The sequence below is a fragment of the Zootoca vivipara genome, chromosome 4 (genome assembly GCF_965207765.1).
Source record: "Zootoca vivipara chromosome 4, rZooViv2.hap1.1, whole genome shotgun sequence".
NCBI classification, from domain to species: domain Eukaryota; kingdom Metazoa; phylum Chordata; class Lepidosauria; order Squamata; family Lacertidae; genus Zootoca; species Zootoca vivipara.
Genome location: NC_142587.1, coordinates 36,862,303 through 36,883,937, shown reverse-complemented (window position 1 = coordinate 36,883,937; position 21,635 = coordinate 36,862,303). Strand labels below are relative to the sequence as shown.

At 39.9% G+C, this 21,635-nt stretch overlaps 2 protein-coding genes across 8 annotated transcripts in view; one reads left to right on the top strand and one right to left on the bottom strand.

Annotated features, from left to right (window-relative positions):
• ARHGAP6 (Rho GTPase activating protein 6) overlaps positions 1 to 21,635 on the top strand; it is a 192,617-nt gene that overhangs the window by 110,126 nt on the left and 60,856 nt on the right. The gene's annotated exons all lie outside the window — the stretch shown is intronic.
• Positions 12,932 to 19,858, bottom strand: AMELX (amelogenin X-linked). Its single transcript, XM_035116656.3, has 6 exons — positions 19,793 to 19,858; positions 17,721 to 17,791; positions 16,271 to 16,309; positions 15,242 to 15,286; positions 13,966 to 14,373; positions 12,932 to 13,097 (listed from the first exon to the last, which is right to left on the bottom strand). The coding sequence occupies exons 2-6, from the start codon at positions 17,781 to 17,783 to the stop codon at positions 13,092 to 13,094; spliced, it is 561 nt and encodes a 186-aa protein (XP_034972547.2). The 5' UTR covers positions 17,784 to 17,791; positions 19,793 to 19,858; the 3' UTR covers positions 12,932 to 13,091.

The following is a 21,635-nucleotide window of genomic DNA, read 5'->3' as shown; positions in this document are numbered from 1 at the left end:
TGACATAAACTATAATTCTCATTCCTTCATTTTCAAGAAATAATTTAATTTTCCACAATTGAGAGAGAGAAATCAGTTGTAGCCTTTAAAAAAATGCATTCAAATGCAATATTTCTGTTTCTTTTATTCATTCTAAAATCATTAGTGGTTGTGTGATCAGTCAAGGTTTTTGAGTACTTAAGCGGTTCTAGTTAAGTAGTAACTGCAAATGAATGGAAAATTATTATTTTAAGGTTTAATTGAGTTGTAAAACTCCAGCACTTGTGGTAGTGTGGTTTTCCTAACGTGATCCTGTATTTTTAACAACTCTGGTTTGTGGTTTTGCTAAAGCATCTGCATTTTCTGCAATGTTTTCTAAAAAATGTATACCTTTTAATAGATAAAACTAGTTCATAAGACAAGCGTGTTGGATCAGGCTGATGATCCATCTAGTGCAGCATTACAGGTGCTGACCAGATGTCTGTGGTAAGCCTGCAAGGTAGACAAGAGCACAACACAACCTACCAGCAACTTGTATTTAGAGACTGACAGCCATTGATAGCCTTTGTCCTCCATGTTATTTGTCCAATCTTTCAAAGCCATCCAGGTTGTTGCCACCACAGCCTCCTGTGGGTTTTGAGTTCTATACAGTGGTACCTTGGGTTACAAACATTACAGACTCTGCTAACCCAGAAGTAGTACCTCGGATTAAGAACTTTGCCCCAGGATGAGAGCAGAAATCGCGTGGTGGCAGCGGGCGGCCCCATTAGCTAAAGTGGTACCTCAGGTTAAGAATGGTTTCAGGTTAAGAACGGACCTCAAGAACGAATTAAATTCGTAACCAGAGGTACCACTGTATTTTAACTGTGTTCTGCATTAAGTACTTTTACCTGTCCTGAATCTTCCAACATTCAGCTTCATGCAATGTCCATGAGTTCTAGCATTATGAGAGAGGGAGAAGAATCTGTCCTCTATCCACTTTTTTCCATGCCATGTAGAATCAGTGCTTTTTTCCCCTGGGGGTACGCAGGGGTACGCATACCCCTAAACATTATGTGAATCTAAGTTTGGCCTCATTGAGGGGCAGTATTTCAATATGAGTAGGAAAATGTGAGTACCCCTAAATACTTTTTTTTAAAAAGAAAACAGCACTGTGTATAATTATATAAAACTTCTAACATGTTACTGCTTACTTTCCTTTTCTGTAAACTAAAAAGTCTGAAATGCTGCAACCTTTTCCTATCAGAGAGTTGCTTTATCCCCTTGACCAATTCGGTCGCCCTTTTCTGCACTTTCTCCAACTCCTTGCCTTTTTACAGTTCATGAAAATAGCATTGCATGTGTGCTTTGGGATTTGAGGAACAGTAATGCAAGGGCATACGTGTGTGTGTGTGTGTGTGTGTGTGTGTGTGTGTGTGTGTGTCTGTCTGTCTGTCTGTCTGTCTGTCTGTCTATTTGTGCAGATGCAACTGTTTTTGTATTGCCAGTTTTTTTAAAAAAAACCCAACAACTTTGTAGAAGTATTGTAAATCGAGGCATTTTGTACATATAAACATAAAATAGTGTCTTGCACATGTGTGTCTTTATGTGAAGCAGAAATTAAATACTCCCTCTCTCTCTCTCTCTCTCTCACACACACACACACACACACATTAATGAAAATGGCTGTGCTTGAAAATTGAAGGTGCTATGCAATGAAATGCATTTGATATGATGTGCATTTTTACGTACGAAATAGAGATTTATTTATTTAAAAAAGCTTTGTAAGGTGGTTCCAGTTATTATTCAGTTATTAATATTTCCTGTTTGGCCTTTAAAGCATTAGTAATCACCAAGATGGGCTCAAAACAACTTTTCTTCTCCATCCACTCCCCAGCCTCACCCAGCCCCCAAATGAGAACATGCATTGGCAGGAAAATGCATTGTTTAGTTTGTGATAATTTCACAAGAGGACAGAAGATTAAATCCTATAATATTTTCTTCATTGGGCTCAATTTCAAGGCTACTGTTTAATAGAGAAAGTTGTAGGTGGAGTGATAGCTATGGATTTGTGATTCAGCATGTGACTCAGTGGTCTTTCATAGTGTTCTCCTCGTCTTCTGTATTGCACTTTTTGGTATTTGCAAAAATTACAACAGAAGTTACTAAGAAAAACATGCGAAAAATTCTGCATACTCTTGTGTTACTGATATTTTTGTCAACCGAGACAGTACAATTTTAGAGGAAATTCATCTGTGGTTTTAAAATGTAGTTACAAACTGGTTTACCATTAGAAGAGTAAAGCTACATGGACTGTAACATGAGAAGATGTTGAGTCTTCTGAAGAGCTCCTGAAATTTTATTACTCAAAGATGCTATTTCATAGGCATCCCTAATATGCTCAACTTTGTTTTGCTTGTTCCATGTGAGGCATTGCATCAAGGTCCATAAGAAGGAACCATCTCTGGGTCAGCTTGGTAATGAGTGGTGATCAGCAAACATGCCCTGTGCTTCATGTGTTCAGATTCTATTAGAACCTGCCAATTTTTTATTCTGGGAACCGCCTTGAGATCTTATGATGAAGGGCGGCATATAAATTTTAATTAATTAATGCCAGGTCTGGATTGAAACTGTGAACAGCCAATTTTGAATTTTGTATTTCATTGTTTTACATTGTTGTTTCTTTGAATTTTTTTTGCATATAAAGCAACTAACTACTACTAATAGAAGCAGGGCACGTGTGAGGAGGATGCTGCCATTGAGTGAGTGGGTGAGAAATGCTTCAGTCAAGATGTTGAGCAGGGGGAACAGGATATAGATAGGTAAGGCAGCCTATAGGACTGCCGTCAGCATTGGATTGCAGGTTGTTGGTTTTTTAGTTTTTTCTCTGTGCGCACAAACATATATCTATCAATATACATATATTTGCTTTTTTTTGTAAAATACTTAAGAGACTGTTTTGGTATTCAGCAGTGAATTAAATCCTCATCTGTCTGGTTGGATAGTGAAGGTATAATTTCAAGAGTTGTCTTCAATGCTAACTTGTTAGCACTACTCACTGGATGAGGTAAATGTTAGGCATATTTGTAGCTGGTTGACTGACTGAACCTGAAGAACGCTCACTAAAGGTGCCTGGACTTAAGTGACAAGTGGGGTGCCGCAGGGTTCTGTCCTAGAACCGTTGTTCTTCAACGTCTTTGTAAACGACTTGGATGAAGGAATTGAGGGGATGCTCATCGAATTTTCAGATGACACCAAACTGGGAGGGGTAGCTAATGCCACAGAAGACAGAATCGGAATTCAGGAAGACCTTAACAGGTTAGAGAACAGGGCCTAAAGTTTAACTAACAAAATAAATTTCAGTAGGGGCAAATGTCAGGTTCTACATTTAGGCAAGAATAACCAGCTGCACAGATATAAGATGGAGGACACATGGATTGGCAATAGTACATGTGAAAAGGATTTAGGGGCCATAGTAGTCCCCACGTTTAACATGCATCAACAGTGTGATGCAGCCACAAAAAGGCTAATGCTATTCTAGGCTGCATCAACAGAAATATAGTGTCCCGATCAAGGGGAGTAATAGTTGCACTTTAGTCAGCCTTGGTCAGACCACACCTGGAGTACAGTACTGTGTCTAGTTCTGGGCACCACAATTTAAGAACGATATTAATAAGCTGGAATGTCAGCAGAGGAGGGCAACCAAGATGATCAGGAGCCTGGAAACCAAGCCTTATGAGGAATGCTTGAGGGTTTGGGGTATGTTTAGCCTGGGAAAGAGGAGACCAAGAGGAGATATGATAGCCACCTTCAAATATCTAAAGGGTTGTCATATGGAAGATAATAAAATCATAGAATGGTAGTGTCACAGTGGCCTGGGTGGGCTACTTCAGAGTAACGACTCCACACAGCTCTGCATTTTATCCTTTTATTGGTGCTGTGTATTTACAGTGCTGAAAGCAGTGCTATTTACAGATAGTGGTACATGTTGTTAGTCTTCCGCAGAACCTCCGAATGGCGGTTCGCGCGTTTTCTTCCAGCAAAGTAATCTTGGCATACTGAATCTCCGCCCCCTGCGCTTTTTATGCAATTCCGGAGTAGCTGGGATCGGCCTCTTTCCCACCGTCTCCCTGCTTCCCTGTTCCTTTCCCCGGCGGTGCCTGTGCTCCGCTAAGGTACTCGAGCTCCTGTTTCCACTTCCTGAATCACCACTCGAAGTCTCCCCCTCCCCACTGGGGGAGGAGCTGGTATTCAGGATGGGAGGGGGCTGCCTGTACCTCTTATCCCTCACAGGTAGCATTGGAAGGAACTCTAAGGGTCCAATCTCCTGCAATGCATAGCGCTCAAACCCATGACCCTAAGAATAAGAGTCTCATACTCTACAAACTTAGCTATCTATGGAGCAAGCTTGTTTTCTCCTGCTCCACAGGGTAGGTCCCAAACCAATGGCTTCAAGTTACAAGAAAGGAGATCCTGACTAAACATTAGGAAGAACATTCTGACAGTAAGAGCTGTTGGACAGTGAAACAGACTTCCTCCGGACCGTGTGGACTCTCCTTCCTTGGATGTTTTTAAGCAGAGGTTGGATGGTCATCTGTCATGGATGCTTGAATTGGGATCCTTGCATTGCAGGAGGTTGGGCTAGATGACCCTCAGGATCCCTTCCAACTCTACAATTCTATGATTAAATTTACTTTGTGACATGTTGCTGAATCCAGGCAGGAGAAGAAACAATGTATAGGTAGCAGTGCAGGCATTCTCCCATTCCCACTTTATGGTGTTTGTGGTCCTTGGATGCGCCCACAAAAAGAGGGGAAAAGAGCAGAAACAGGAGGTATTCCAAAATATACCCACCAAAATATTGCAAGTTAGTATTCAGACTTCAGTTACTCCTGAACTCTTGATTGACCTGTCAAATGTTCATCAAGTTTATGATTTCAGAAGAGTGAATTAATTGTGGATTTTGACACTGGGAATTATTTGGGGGAAAATTAGTGTCACCTAAATGAGCCAAATTGATGTGTTTTGCTTTTCCAAATGATATTGAATTTTAAGATAATTTTATTTGCCTTTTTTAAAACCATAAAGTGTACATTTGCTAATATAACTTTTCACTGCTTTGAGGGAGGCAGCAGTTTGGTTTGGAGCTGCTGCTTTGCTCAGATTTCATTAAGTGTTTGGAAATGCTGATTTCTTTAAAAGGGGCATTTCAAGTGGTACGGTACTTTTATCTCTGCAAAGGAAGTCCTTTTTTTTTTTTAAAGGAAACTGTTAATGTCTGTACTTCTATTCCTGCCAGTTTCAGTTGAGTCATCTACAGTTGTGAAGCGCATCTCATGACCAGCTGTATATAGGAATTTATAAATGGAAAGCAGAATCTCGGAAAGCCTGCTTTGTTGATGCACAGAAAAGAGAAACTCAATCTCTTCTTTCTTAAACACATGCACATTTGTCTTGGCTTTTGTTTTGTGTTTCCCCCTTCCTCCATTTATATTAAAAATAAATATTGGCTAATAATACTTACCGTTATTATAGCTTTGTTGTACTGACTGCCCTAAGGTCTCATATTGTTTTAATGTGGAATGTTTACTTGTTATTCATTGTAGCTGAATTACTGCAGAATTTGTCTGACATAGTTTATTATTTTTTGTGATTCTCATTATTAGAGTATGTTGCTTTGTGTTCTTTGAGAATTTATATTTTCTGTATATATCTCAAAATGTGTTTGGAACCAGTTTCTCTTGTTCTCTCTCTCTCTCCCTCCCTCCCTCCCCCCCCCAACTTTATGATCTTGCCAATACAGTAAACAATTTTGAGAATGCAATAACATATTGTGCCATATTAAAATTTTCATATAGGTAGCAATCAGCATTGTTTGCATTGCATGGGATGTGATTTTGCAGGATCTATATGTCATCATTATTATTATTTTTAGGACTCAGTACAGTAGCTGTATTTCGCTGATGCAGTCTATTGGAATTGCCTAGTACTGGCAGAACTGGGTTCTCTCTGCTTGTCAGGAGTACTTGTTCTAGATTAAGTTTACCAGATTTTTTTCAATGAATCTGGGGACACTTTTCAACTTCAGTAGGAATGATAGGATTTTGTCAGGGCACTGGTTTGTAAATCTGGGGACTGTCCCTGGGAAACAGGGACGTCGAGTAACCTTAGTCTAGTTGAAATAGTCAGCTCAGTAGCAGAGAAATTGGTTTGCATGCAAAAGGTCCCCGGTTCAATCCCTAGCATCTCTGGATAGAGTAAAAAAACCTGGACAGCTACTTCCACTTGTTCCCTTCTCCAACAGTGGTGGCTATGTCATCATACAGAGCTGCATTGGGAAGGAGATTCACCCTAAATCACTTGAAGGGATGATCACATGCTGTTGCCAGAGCAAATGATTTACTTGCCAGAAGCAAACTGACAATTACAGCTGTTGATCCTTCATTTGTTGACTAAAGTGAAGGTAGATGGTTTTCTGTGGATATGTCAGAAAAACGAATAATTGATCTTGGTTTGGTTGTGACATATCATAACACAGTTTTCAAGTAAAAGGTTATTTTGCATTTTTATATGATACATTTTGGCATTTGTTTGGCATATCTAGAAAGTGGATGGTGGTGAATTTGAGGGAATAGAAAAAACCACGTCTATTGAAACAGTTCTAGTTGAGAAGAGTTATGGTTTGCATCCCCCCCATTATTGCTTGCATTATTGTTACTATTATACGCCTTTAAGGAGCCAGTTTCTATATCTGACATCTATAGTTTGATGTATTGTTAATACCAAGTGACCTGCATGTAGAACAGAAAATTTAACTAGGCTTTACCTCTGGTGTTGTACCTGATTTACCCTAATTGAGAAAACACTAGAACCAGCCTGTAAGGGTGACTCCCTACAGGGAGCCAACCCCCACCATTCTAACGTCCACCTCGCCAAGCACAGGGAGCAGCAGTGGGTCTGAAGCAGCCGGGGGGGGGGAAGACTCGGAGGGAGAGAGAAGCCAGTGTGCAGAGCGATGGGAAAGCTCAGGGGAGGAGAGATGTAGGCAAGGGCTCAAGGATGCTGGAGAGCCCTTCCACCGCCTTGACCGGGAGGAGGCTGAGAGGGCATCGCTCCTTCCGGCGCAAGAGTTAAGGAGAGCACCGTTATGCAGGTCAAGGGGGAGGTGTTTTGGGGTGCCCCGACTACTTTGCTGGCATAGGAACAGACATACGCCATTGCTGGATTCTGATTCGGAATGAGAGGTCTTGTTTTAAGCTGTCTCTGCACTGTAAATACTTTGCACAATAAAAGTCTTTAAAGACAAACTGGACTCAAGCGGAGTTACTCTAGAGTAGCCACGACGACCCTCTGACACAGCCCAATACATTTTGCTGCATTAAGTGAAGGACAAAATGATTTCCTTTCCCATTGAAAGTGCAGAAGCCAATAGGGCTGGCAGATAAATCATACTTGAGCATGAGCACTGACAGGAGAGGGTCTTCTTCCACACCTGGGGGAAGAAAGCATAGCAGCTGGCTTGATATACAAAACACCACCACCTTGTTGCTGCTGCCTGCTCCCAGAATCTGTTGCGTGGAGTGATAACCTCCCTCTGCACAAGGGCCAGCACTTCAGTGTTTTTTTTATTTTAAAACGCAAACTAAGAAATTAACTTATACAATATGATTTGGGGCACATCTCTCCTCTCCTTTTTAACTAGTAACGTATTTGTATTAATCGAACTGGGAAAATCACATAAACAATACGAGTGACTGTTCCTTTTTCATCGTGTTTGTGTATGTGTGAAGTAATTTATAAGTTTACCTTGATTATGTTGCTCTTGTTTTGTTCCTGCCCCTCAAAAAATTTCTGCTGACTGATCTTGGTACGTCTTCAGAATTGTAAGGAAGTTTTAAAACGTACCTGGCTTCCCTACCCTGTTTCTCATATTTTAAGACATACCCATAAAATAAGCCATATGTGACGACCCGTGTCCCACTCTACCTTACTATCACTGCGACACAGGAATCCAGAGGGGAAAACACCCACCCTCTGCTCCTGCCGCCTCAAAAATCAACCCCTTTTACTGATGGGTTTCTTAGTAAGGAGAGCCTTCCAGCTTGCGTGACCTGGTACCTTAAGAAACTCTAGGCTGTCCCACGGAATAACCTCTTGCCTCCAGTAAAGGGTCTCCCTCAGTTGGATTCCCCACTGTAGAAGTTTGCCCAATGCACTCTGGCAACTTCTTGGCACCTCAGGTTACCCTTCTAAGCCTCCTCCGTGTAACTCCAGGACACAAACTGCCACCTCCCTGCCTGAGGTGAGTTTTGCCCTCTCTTGAGCCACCCCGGCTGTGAGTCCTGGTACCTCGCTGGAAAAATAAAGACGGACCTTTTTTTGGCAAAAACAGAGATGAAGTTTTATTGTGTTAAAAACATAGGTGATTCTTTAACGTGTCATTTATTAATTAGCTTTGTTCCAGTTGTACAAAATAAACTCATTCAAACATTTAACTTTAAGTTTTCCTAGCCTCTTCACTGTCTTCAAACAAGCCACCTCATAACACCACACCACACCTTCCTCCCTCTCCGTCCTAACTGACCAAACCGACTCTCCCTCCTTTTTTAAACCGGGCACAGTCCCGCCCCCGTCAGAGTTCTATGTCAGTCAGGCTGGAGGTGGGTTAACTCTTTGCCAGCCGGGCAGAAATAAACATTTTAAAAGTGCTTCAATTTGTCACACCATAGCAGGATTTTTAAGCATTCAAGGAATATAAGCCATACCCCGAAAATAAGACATAGTGATAGGCGCAGCAGCAATGCCGGCCGCGGCAGGAGGAGGAGGAAAAAAATAAGACATCCCTTGAAAATAAGCCATAGTGTGTTTTTTTGAGGAAAAAATAAATATAAGACGTGTCTTATAATATGAGAAACACGGTACTACCCCATTATACTTCAGGAAAAGCAGAAATACACTTTGCCTAATGAAGGATATTGTGTTGAATGAAACATTCATATGACAGAGGTATCTTGAATATTCATTCCTTTATTGCTTTCTAATGCAATGTGTTTCCTGTAGATAGTTTGAGGAAGTTCCTTGGATAGGGCATGTGACAAAGTATATATTCGGAGGCCCCTTTCAAATAACTACGTATATCTATACTGAAATGAATTGTGTTCATATGGTTTCCTGTGACTGTCCCCCACCCCCTTAGTTAGTATATATATATAAGTTTCAAACTTTGCTATGCTTTGTTTTCAGTGAAGTAGTGAAGCTCTCTGGGCATCATGCTCCAGTTTGGTCTATTTTAAATAGCCGTAAAGCTTCTCAGCTATAAATACAGTACATTGTTAGAAAGGTTAGATGCTGGTCAAGTGTTTTTTTGTCAACTGCTTCGTTTTGCTCACCTCTTTGAGTTTGCTAGGGTGGCCCCTTAATCAGACATTGGCCAGCTCCAGTTAATTACGACCTAGATCTTTTCCACATTCCAAAGAAATCCATCTTGTGTTGCATTTCTCACTTCAAAGGACTTTTGACTGAATGATGATTGCTGATCAGTTTTCAGCAGAGTATGCAGAGAGCTAGACAGAAGGGTGAAAAAAAGAGTGATTCGCTGATTTGGCCTTGCAGTTGTAGGGATGGGTCTGCTGACCTTTGCTCCATCTCTGTGACTGGAGTTAGTCTTCTGGGTTGAATAGTTAAAATAATGCTACAGTCATTTGCTTCATTTTCTCATACATACATTTTGGCTTTTAAAACGTAAATTATATATTTTTCACCCAATCTGTTTCCTCCGATGAAGCTTTATGTTGCTAGGTTTGTCTATTTAAGGTCAAATGAACTGTGTCCCTAACTTGTGTCCCCATCCTTCAGGATACCTGAGGTATTACTTGATTATAATTAAAAACAGATATAAAATGTGGCATTAAGTGTTAAACATGGAATGCAGGCACAAGAAGATTGGAGACTGTAGTTAAGGAAAACGGGGGGCTATCTAGTTAAAGATTGTCAGGTTGGCTGGAACAAAAAGAAAAAATAAAATGCTGCATTTTCTTGGAATTCCTTCCCAGTAAAATGCGGTGTTGACTAGATTAAATTCTGGGAACACTGTCATATTTTTAACTCCGGAATTAGAATCTGATTTTTTTCCTCCACTGGCAAAAGGAGGATTCCTGGCTCATCATCAACTTCTGCTTCCTCATTAATCATATTCTCCCCTTTCCGTTCTCCGATGTTATGTGGCTCAGACTGTGATAAACCATCCTCATAATAAAATCTTTACAACAATGTACATGTACCCACATTTTTAATAATATTTAACAAAAATAAATAATGATTAATTAACTATTTTAAAGCAATATTGCACAGTAATCATAAATTCTGCAACTACAGAGCAGAGAGTATGATATTAGATGTGAATTTATAAAAGGTTGAGTGATAAGTTTCAATATTTAAATGCTTGATAACTCTATCACTTTTTCTTGACCGAAGCTTCAGAGCAGGTAAAAAACAACTCATTTTTTTGTGTTTGCCGGAAAAGGGGAGGTGTTATCAGGTTGTTATTGCATGTGCACAGGCAATGAGAAGGCTTACAGCCATTGATTCTTAAGCAGGCAGCCAAAGGTTTCATTCTATCCCTATAGATTAGAGTCTCATTCAACTGCTGTATCACAGAGGTGTGGACAACGAAGCCTGGCAGTTTGGCCAAGCTGTTGTGGTTTGCTCTGTATTCTCCCTTGCAAAGATACTGTGGACACTTAAGCATTGCAGTTGTACAAATATTTAGCACCTCACTTAAATTTAAAAAAGTGTCTTTCTTTGGCTCAGAAGGGGGGGGGGGGCCCTGCTGTTAACAGTTACTTCTCTGCTGGGGAAAAGGTTGCGTGGCTCCCACCTATTCTGGTTCAATCTGTCCCCATCCTCCTCAGCAAAGAAACACTTTACATTGTATCATTCGATTCATTAAAAGCTGCCACAATTTGTAATGTAAGTTCATGACATGATAGCCGTTACATTACACAGAAGTACAGTAATTCCATGATAAGTATGTCCAGGATTGTAGCCTGAATTGAGAAGTCTGAAAGGTATCGTGCAGAATTCTATATCTTTTTCCAGAATGTGGAATAAGGTGGAGGGTTATTAAGTGGACTAGAACTTGGGAAACCAGGGTTAAAATCAGCCATGAAGCTCAAGCTGAGACCTTGGATCAGCAACTGTCTGTCACATAACCTGCCTCCTTATAGCTTTGCTGTGAGGAAAACATGGAGAAAGGGATACCCATAAATGGCACATTGAGCTCTTTGAAAGAAGGGTATAATGGGTATAAATGAAACATTGGAAATAAACAACAATAGACTTTTTATTATCTTCATCTGCCTGTTTCTTGCTTTGAATTGCACGGGGCCATGTTTGGAATCATGGGCCTACAAACATTTGGGTTTTGCATGAAGACCTTCAGTAAATCAAATATATGATTGTCTGCTGGGATAGGCTTGCCCTGGGGTAGGGTGTGCATTCAGGGTGCAATATACTATCCTGTACTAGCTGTTGGCTCTGCATGCTTGAGTTCTCATCTGAAGCAACCCATCCACCATTCTACTTTTGTAATAGTATTCTAAATTTGCCAAAGTGTTTCATAGGTTTTTTTAAACACTGTTAAATAGATCACAGTGCAGTTTTAGCAAAACAAGAACAACTCTACTGGGATCTTAAAGACAACTTTATTAAGGTCTAAGCTTTATTGGAATACATTTCATTAGATACTTAAACTTTCATGGATTACTAATGACGATTCGCTAGCCTTTAAAGAGTTATTGGACTATTGTTTTGTCTCTTGCTGTAAAGGTAAAGGGACCCCTGACCATTAGGTCCAGTCGTGACCGACTCTGGGTTTGCGGTGCTCATCTTGCTCCTCCTTAACCTGGTTTTTGACACCTGAGGTATATTTTTTATGACCCACCTTATTTTTACGGTTGTGGGTTGTTTTAAATTGTTTTTCGTGTTGTTTGAATCCTACCTTAGGATGAACAGCGTGTCATAAAACTTACCGTCATGAAATAAGGTGGGGGGTTCTGCTGTACTGCTGGGGGTAAGGAGTTTGCAACATTAATAGTAGAATAAAAGGTTTTCACATGTTTTTGTCTGTCTGGTGATGGATTAGGGGCCTCCTGGTCACGGCAATAGTTTTTGGCATTAGATTTGTCTGACTGGTGCAGAGAGCCAGATGACCAGAGAACATGTGCTTAGTAGAAATAGCTCCAGGTTCTAAATTGAAATGAAAAGATATGGGTATCTGTGGGACACAAAAGAATGTGACTTTGAGATTTTGAAAGCATTTTTAAAAAATTTGCTTTGTAGGACAGTGTCCTAGTTTTCCTTGCTGGGTCAACCTCTACTGACTTTGCCTCATTTTTTTGAGCACTATTTGTAGTTGATCTCAAGTGAACATTGGTAAATGGGCATTTTCACATAGACTTTGTTCTCTGACATTATTTTGGCGTTCTCTTGTTGTGATCCGTTTATATGTGTGTATCAATGCGACTGCATTCTGATTTGGTAATGTTGTTTATGTATTATGACTCTTGAGGTTTCTTCTCCTCGATTTTGTTTTCGTTTGAGGGGGTCTCTTCAGTTGCACTATTTAATTCATGTTAAAATTATGTTTTATGTTTGGCACACAGCATACAGCATGTCCATATTGTAGCTATTTAATCCTTGAAGTGGTAGGTTGTGTTAGTGCTTCATTTCGGAGCTTGTAATTAATCTTTTGAAACTGAAGGCAAGCTTAGAAGAACTATCACATGGAGGATGGAGCCTCAGTGTGACTCATCTATGTGACTGGCTCTTTGTGTGTTCATATTTTAAATAAAGACATGCAAATGAATGATCTGTGATATTTTTACTGTTCGTTTGGAGATGCTGCTTTAATCTCCTTTTAATGGCTCGATTGACTGAAGTACTTTTTAAAGAAAAAGTCAGAATTCTATTAGTATTGATTTAAAACAGGTTTTATTATTTACTACTTTGTGTTTGTTTCTAGCTACAGTATTCTCTAAGAATTTGGATTAATATCACTGCAGTAGAACGATGGGTTTTTGAAAGCAAGTGAAGGTGCCTAAAATGCTCTTCGTTATTCTGGTTTCCTGGCCCCTTTAATCCTGAAAGAGAAGGGAGAAAATGACTAAAATTAAAACCAATATCTGAACAGTTACCATGGTTATTGAGATTGCTTGTTTCATTCAGTGAAATAAAACAACAAAAACTTTACTACCCAAATGAATACTATTTTAACAATAAAACAATCTTATTATATATTTGATTTTTTTTTAGTCAAGAGGCATAGGGCTTTTAGTTCCAAACTGGCATAAATGGTTGGAAAGTACTGTGCCTTTGTTTACATGCTTATACAGAGACAAAGTCTTGGAAACAAGATGCAATTTCATGCAATTTCAAATATATAGGCAGGGTTGTGGCTTGAAAGTGAGCCATTTTCATTTGAAATATGTATTAAGTGATATTTGCCTAGGAGTGGGAATGACTATTTGAGTTGATATGGCAAATGGTACTACTTTAATATTTTTGTTTTTCGTGATTTGTAATGCTTCATATGAGATCATTGCAACGAGAGCTTCACGTCAGCTTAATTTGAAAGATGTGAAACAGCCAATATGGCATTTCCTGGACCATCCCATGAGGATCACCTCTTCTGGACCAGTTCCTGTGGGTGAAAGTTTGTCTAGCCTTGATGTTGCACTTGAAAACTCCTGCGACAGTGAGCTAACTAGTTTCATGGGGCCATACGACTTCCGTTGTTCTTGACACAAATTATCATGGTTATATTTCTGATACACATCTCTGAATGGCATAACTCAAGTGCTTCTGATGACACTCCTGGGCAATATAAGAACACTTCTTTTTTAAAATAATAATAATTCTGATCGTTAAAATAAATATAAATATTTTAAAAGTGATGTCTTTTGGGTTGATGTATTTATGAAATGTAATGCTATTGCAATGATTTCTTACCACTTCTTCTTGCTTGGTCTTGTCAGCTGCTGGCCATGATTCAAGGGGTGTATCTGGTATCACTGGAGGCATTGGGAACAGCGGCTGGTTTGGATTCCCTGGTTGCTGAGGGTGCATTGACTGCTTTGGACCGCTTGGTGGCAGGGGGTGCAATGGGTGATCTCCTGCATGTGGTTGAAGTGAGTGATGAACTGGTCCCACGTGACTTGGTTGATACTGTGGCATGATTGTGTTTTGCCCAGTCATCGGCACATATGGGCTATGACCAGGACCAGGTTGTGGCATTTGTGGGTTTGGATGTGGGAACGGTGGCTGCATTTGATTGAGGTGCATTGGATAGTGGTGCATCGTTGGCCCTGTATGGTGGTGCATCCATCCTCCCATGGGCTCATAGGCATAATGTGGATACTAGAGGAAAAAATATTAAAGAAGATTTATACAGCGGTACCTCGGGTTACAGACGCTTCAAGTTACAGATGCTTCAGGTTACAGACTCTGCTAACCCAGAAACAGTACCTCAGGTTAAGAACTTTACCTCAGGATGAGAACAGAAATCGTGCGGTGGCAGCGGGAGGCCCCATTAGCTAAAGTGGTACCTCAGGTTAAGAACAGTTTCAGGTTAAGAACGGACTTCCAGAATGAATTAAGTTCTTAACCAGAGGTATAATATTGATTACTTAAAATAAGTGAAAAGGTCAAAGTGGCAGCTGATTAAAGGTATCTACGGGCAACACAATATTTTTTAGAAGCACTCTATTGGGACAAATAATGTGAAGGCAGTTACTCAGAATTTTGAAGGACAGTGATTGTGAACTATCCTGCAGCTTTCCACAATATTTTTTTAGTCCTTCAGATGTTGCTGGACTTACTACCCTGTTTCCCCTATTTTAAGATGTAGTCATAAAATAAGCCATAGCAGGATTTTTAAGCATTCAAGGAATATAAGCCATACCCCGAAAAGAAGACATAGTGATAGGCGCAGCAGCAATGCCGGCCACAGCAGGAGGAGGAGGAGGAGGAGGAGGAAAAAAATAAGACACCCCCTGAAAATAAGCCATAGCGGTTTGGGGGTGTGAGGAAAAATAAATATAAGACGGTGTCTTATTTTCGGAGAAACACTACTACTTTTTTACTGTTGGCCATGCCAGCTGTTGCCATGTTGGCTGCCCTGTATCACTTCCAGTAAAGCCTGTTTTAAATAATCTGGACACACCTGACCTTCTGAAATCTCGGCTTGAGAAATCAGTTCATAGGTTGCATATTATAGATGCCATACCTGGGATCCCATTAGTTTCTGGTACCACTTTAAAGGTGTCATCACCTTGAAGATACAAATAAAGAGAAACATTTATAAATAGCAAACAAACATTCCACAAGGATTACTTCATTTAAATTGTTGAGAAACGATAGAATTCAATGTCGTGCTCTTCCAGTTGTTTCATCTGGGCAAGCATTGCCGCTTGTCAGAAGGAACAGGCCCTCTCTGTTCCTTGTTCTGGGGGTACTCCCAGCCCCCAGAACCAATTTTGGTTATGGGGAGCAGTTACATGCAAAGGGTGGGAGCCCCATTGCTCAAGCAGAAGTCTTTGTACAGGGCTTCCACTGACAGGGCTGCTTAGGTGAATCCTGCACTTAGTGTTCCAAGTTAACAGTCCATGATCATAATGTTTTGTTCATTCGGAAGATCTCGTGCAGGCACCCCAACCCCACCTTTCCTATGTCTTTCTTAAATAAATAAACTTCTTAAATAAACAAACTATGTTATGAAATCACACCACACATTAAATATCCAATGAATTATGTAAAATCAGTATCCCCAGATGTATTCTCCTTTGATCCCTAAAGTTAGGTTCCGTTTTTAATTGATTGCATATTTCCATTTCAAGTAAGACTGGGCTTTACTTGCTTTGGGGGTTCCCCTGTTGAATGCAAATAAAAATTAGATTGTGTGTTGCTAAGTATTTGGTTTTATTGATCATTTCTATTAGTGATGCATTTGTCGTAGGAACTGCTGAACAATACACTTGCATTACAAATTCAGTTTCCATCACATTTAATTTCTCTTCTAGTATATCAGTATAGGTTTAGTCACCTTAATTTAGCAGAGTGAAAGCAGCATAATTTGCATTTAATCGCATCACCTGACAAAATAGACTACCAAACAAATTCACTGCCCCTCTGCTGTTTAACAGTGAATATGTTTTGTGCATGCTGTGATATCTAGTGATACAAGTCCTGAAGTGATCAACTTTGCTTTTAATTTACACACGAAGAACATGAATGAAAAACATTTAAAAGGTGGTACCTCGTAACTGAAATTGATATAGCCAGGATGTTGTGGCAGCTGTGGAAAAGTTTAAAAAAATAAATCACACATTTGCATTTGGAGATAGCTTCAGTTCAGTAATTCTTCCCAGTACTGTAAATGTTTTAGCTACGACTTTGGATGAAGGGTTAGGTTGAGATCCTTGCATAGTTCATAGTTTGGCATAGGCCAGTTGACCCACTACTTTTTTAAAAAAGTGTACATCTAAGAAGATTTAAATGTACACTTCAAAATGTAAATTTATGAACAAGTAGAAATACATGTGTTTTCAGTAGCATATAATTGACATAAACACTTATTAGGAGATAAACACTTACTAGGAGGCTGGAATTACCTGTAATTCCCTTTTCGGTTTGTTTCTACACTGGAAAACTTCCATTGCTACTTCACAATAAGTGAATAGGTCTTTAATAACTGAGCTATTCCCCGAGGGCATGTTTTAACACAATATCGAACTAACTTCAATCATCTAGTTACAGGCATCCCCAAACTGCAGCCCTCCAGATGTTTTGGCCTACAACTCCCACGATCCCTAGCTAACAGGGCTAGTGGTCAGGGATGATGGAGATTGTAGTCCAAAACATCTGGGGGGCCGAAGTTTGGAGATGCCTGAATCTAGTATAAAATGCTACATGTTTTCCTTTACCGAGCAAGATTCTCATGCAGTAGAATTGCAAAAAGCCTCTCATCTACACCTGTTGCTAACTGTTAAGTCTGGGGTATATATCTTTCCTGACATACACATGCATACTTTACACATTTGCTAAAATCTTCTCCATGCATATGTTGCTGCCTCCTGTTGTGTCCATAAAGCACTTTTGAATATAGGAAGAGAAAATGAATACAGTATTTGCTAGAGCTTGTACAGTATACCTATGTTCCTTTTCCCACCACCCATCTTTTATGACTGCATTTCAGACCTTTTTATAACTATTTTTTTAAGGTTGCAGCTGTTCTGATTCACTACGGTACTTGGTATACAACATTATCCTTATTATAATAATATTATCTGTATTGCTTTTAAATATTATTACGTTGGTGTACACTGCCTTGGTGTTTTGTAACAGGGTAGTATATAAATCATTTTTAACAACAACAACTACTAATGTTGTGGGGAAAAAACATTGGTTTTAATTTGAGAAAACTCCTCAATGGGTTATGGTAATATATGTTAAGCCTTAGTTTTCATCATAGGTATGCTGTAAATCAGGGTTTCCCAAACTTGGGTCGCCAGCTGTTGTTGGACTACAACTCCCATCATCCCTGGCAAGCAGGACCAGTGGTGAGGAATGATGGGAATTATAGTCCAAAAACAGCAGGAGGCTCAAGTTTGGAAAACTCTGCTGTAAATCTTCACCTGTCTTTTAACTCTGATTTCAAGCAATTAGTGAAGAATTAAGTTACTTGGAAATTAGGGATTAGCACTTACTGGCATAGCAAATGTAGTGCTTAAGAGGCACATAACAAGAGTCCAGCCCTCCATTTTCCTCATGGCAGGTCCTGCAATATACAACATACAGGAGAAAGTTTCCACACACACCGTTTATAGGTCAAGCCAAAGTATACAAGCATATATAATTAATGTTGCTTTGTCTCATCTGTTCTTTGTTAAAGCAACTTTTAAAATGTAAGGTGAGCTGTACTGTCTCTGTTGGATGTTAATGGCTTCGGGAGGAATGCAGTCAAAGTCCATTTTACACCAGAGAGGAAAACTTAGGCACATCAGTTCTCTCCACTGAAACTTATACAGCTGAATGTGCTTAAGTTGGCAGCAATGTCTTCATGGATTTTAACCTCCTGTGAAAAGCATAAATTTACCTATCGTCTTGCACATTCAAAAATTTGCAGCATGTTATTAATCTGCAGCTTTGGACATCTCAACCTTGCATTAACATTATAGAGACGATTTGCTGGTCAATGAAGCATGCGCAAACTGCTCAGAAGTTCCTGATTCTTTCTTCTTCCTGCTAATCCTTTGTTGCACCAGGAAAGAAGGAAACCATGCTGGCTGTATGTTAACCAGCACGTATGGTTTGTTTCCTCCAAATAAATCACAGCAAGGAAGCCAGTATTTGTTTGCACTTAATGCAAAGCTAGCCTCTTGTTCTTTTCCTTCTCAGTATGGCGAAGGATTAGAAGGGAGTAGTGCATATCAGAGATTTTCGGTAGTTCACTTTAAACCATAGTGCATGGGTTAATGAGACATGCAAACTGGTCCACAATTTGATATTTAGTGCATAGCCTTAGGGGTACATTGATAGAGCTATTTTTTTCAATTATACAATACGCGGGTGGCGCTGTGGTCTAAAGCACTGAGTCTAGGGCTTGCCGATTGGAAGGTTGGCAGTTCGAATCCCTGCAATGGGGTGAGCTCCCGTCGCTCCTGCCAACCTAGCAGTTTGAAAGTGCAATTAGTTAAATAGGTACCGCGCCGGTGGGAAGGTAAATGGCATTTCCGTGCGCTGCTCTGGTTCACCAGGAGCAGCTTAGTCATGCTGGCCACATGACCTGGAAAAGCTGTCTGTGGACAAACGTCAGCTCCCTCGGCCAGTAAAGCGAGATGAGCGCCGCAACCCCAGAGTCGTTTGCGACAGGACTTAACTGTCAGGGGTCCTTTACCTTTACCTTTATGGATGGTTTAATTATTTGATGTTATAAATTAACAGTTTTAGTTGATTAAAACTTATAGTTCATTTAATCAATGGCGATGGAAAAAAGCAAATATTTGTCCCACATTTTGGGGGAAAGAACCTAAAAATGACATTTTTCATTATTTGCAGTGAGTATCATAGGCACATAAAGCTGGCATGGCTCCATTTAAATAAAAAAAGCAGTGCATCTATCAAACGTGTGATTCTATAATACCAATAAGCCTTAAAATTGAATAAATATTTCATATTCCCCAGTGGAAAGTGAGTGAAAGATAGCTTTTCCTACAATACAAGTGATATGTTAGCTCACCAGATTGTCAGTTTGCTTTCTTTCTTAAGAGTTTCCACCCATTCAGAGCTCTCAAAAAGGCATCTTCTGTATATTATTTAATTCATCAGTTAATTGACGGCTTAAGAGCCCAAAATCTAATTAAAGGAAAACAATCAGTTAACAGGTCTGATTGTTAATGAAAAGAATAAAAAAATACGAGAGCAAGGCTGTAGCAGAGCAACTTTTAATTAAGCTCTAAAGACGAATGCTAGCATTACAGGAAATAAGATAATGGACAGAAGATCTTGAATGTTCACCATTAAAGTCTTTATTTCAAACTTTTTAAATATAAGGACACTAAGGGAAAATTTAGAACTTACATACCTTGCCCACTTAAATATCCACCCCCTCCTTTTTGGGGGGGAGGAGGGGAGAACAATGCAGAAACTGCACCCCAAAAAATCTTTCACATAAGCAATATGCATCTTATTATGAATGAAGCTTCTATTCTGTGTCTTAGAAATCTCAGTGGATAAAGAGAAACGATAAATAAGCGGTTGACATAATGAATAAGTTTACCTCTTGGAAGTACTCCTTGAATCTTGCTATGTGTGTTGCTCCAGTAGCCTTGGTAGTTTAAGGAATTTACTTATCTTCAGCTCATATTTAAACAGTTTTCACACCTCTGACAACCAATGAACATTTAGCTTCAAAAAAAAACAACCCATTTTTTTTTAAAAAAAACCTGCTGTATCATGTGTTTTCAGACATAAAATCACGCCCGGAACTGAACATTATGATTACAGTGTGCAGTCTTTTATTATGTTTGCATGGCTTGATAAAACATATTCTTTTGCAACTTCTAATTCTCTGTGGTTCTTGTGTTGGATTCAGTTTCTAATCTGCAGTTCTGCCTGACTTCAGTGATAATTTGATCCTTTTGTACAAATTCCCATACAGTTCATTTTAAAATAGACAGAGTTCTGTTATGGTAGATACAAGGCAGAGGAACCTCCACATCCAAGCCCTGACATGGGCCAGCCAGGACAAAAACTAGGTGAGGTGGCTTTTCCCAGTATTGTCATGTCATGTTCTACCCTCCTTCCAAATAGTTTCTATTGGGGAGGGGGAATTAACTATAACAGCTTCAGGGCTGGCATGGCCTTCCTCCCGTATTATTATTAGTATTATTATCTCAATTTATTACCCATCCTTCAGTATCAGGTCCTAGGGTAGGTTAACACAGTTTAAAATTCAATATTAAAAAACAGTTTAAAACAGGCTTCCTCAACCTCGGCCCTCCAGATGTTTTTGAGGCTACAATTCCCATCATCCCTGACCACTGGTCCTGCTAGCTAGGGATCATGGGAGTTGTAGGCCAAAAACATTTGGAGGGCCGAGGTTGAGGAATCCTGGTTTAAAACAAACTACAGCCACGGGAATAGGAATTTAGAAGCATGCTGGGGATGTATTGGAAGAAAGTCTCCCTCAGTCATACCCCACTGTTCTCCTTTCTCTCTCTTGCACTGTTGAAACACCAACACATAGAAAAGCAATTTGAACAGTGTTTTGCTTTTTAACCTCCCTGTTTGTTTAGCCCTCTTTTTCTTCTCTACACTCCATAGCATGCAGTCTTCTTTCTCCACGCCATCCATTACTCGCCCATTTTATCTTTCCCATGTCCCTGTTGCTACCTTTTTTATCTTTCCAAGTCATAGTGCACTGTGGCTATTTTCTCTCTGCACTTCTGGAGGGCTCTCCGAACCCCAATCTTCCCATTTCCAATTGTCTTCTTTCAATTTCCTTCATTCTGGATACTTTTGTTCTCTCCCCATATTTCTGCTTCTCTTGGTTGAATATTGTAGCAACACTGCATGGGGCTTATGCTTTCCCAACAATTCAGGGACCAAGAAAGCCTGTGGTGCAGGAGAACCATGCAGTTTGGGTTTTTTTGAAAGATTCTGAGGTGGGAAAATGAAGCCAAGTCCTTCACTTATATCAGAATCTAGTGGGAATTGGTAATGATAAAGGCACTTTCTTAATTTTGATGGAGTTTGGGCTTAGCTGTCCCTATAATGATCTGGGCAGACTTCAAATACAGTCGTACCTTGGAAGTCAAACGGAATCCATTCTGGAAATCTGTTCAACTTCCAAAATGTTTGAAAACCAAATTGCGGCTTCTGATTGGCTGCAGGAAGCTCCTGCAGCCAATCAGAAGCTGCGGAAGCCCCGTTGGACATTCAGGTTCCGAAAGAATGTTTCCATACTGGAACAATCACTTGTTGTGGCGTTCAGGAGCCAAAACGTCTGAGTTCCAGGGCATTCGACAACCAAGGTACGAGTGTAATGGGCATATTCCAGGTTGTTGCAACTAGAGAGGCGTTTGTGATCTATCTGTGGGCCTTAACTTGTGTCCTGGTGT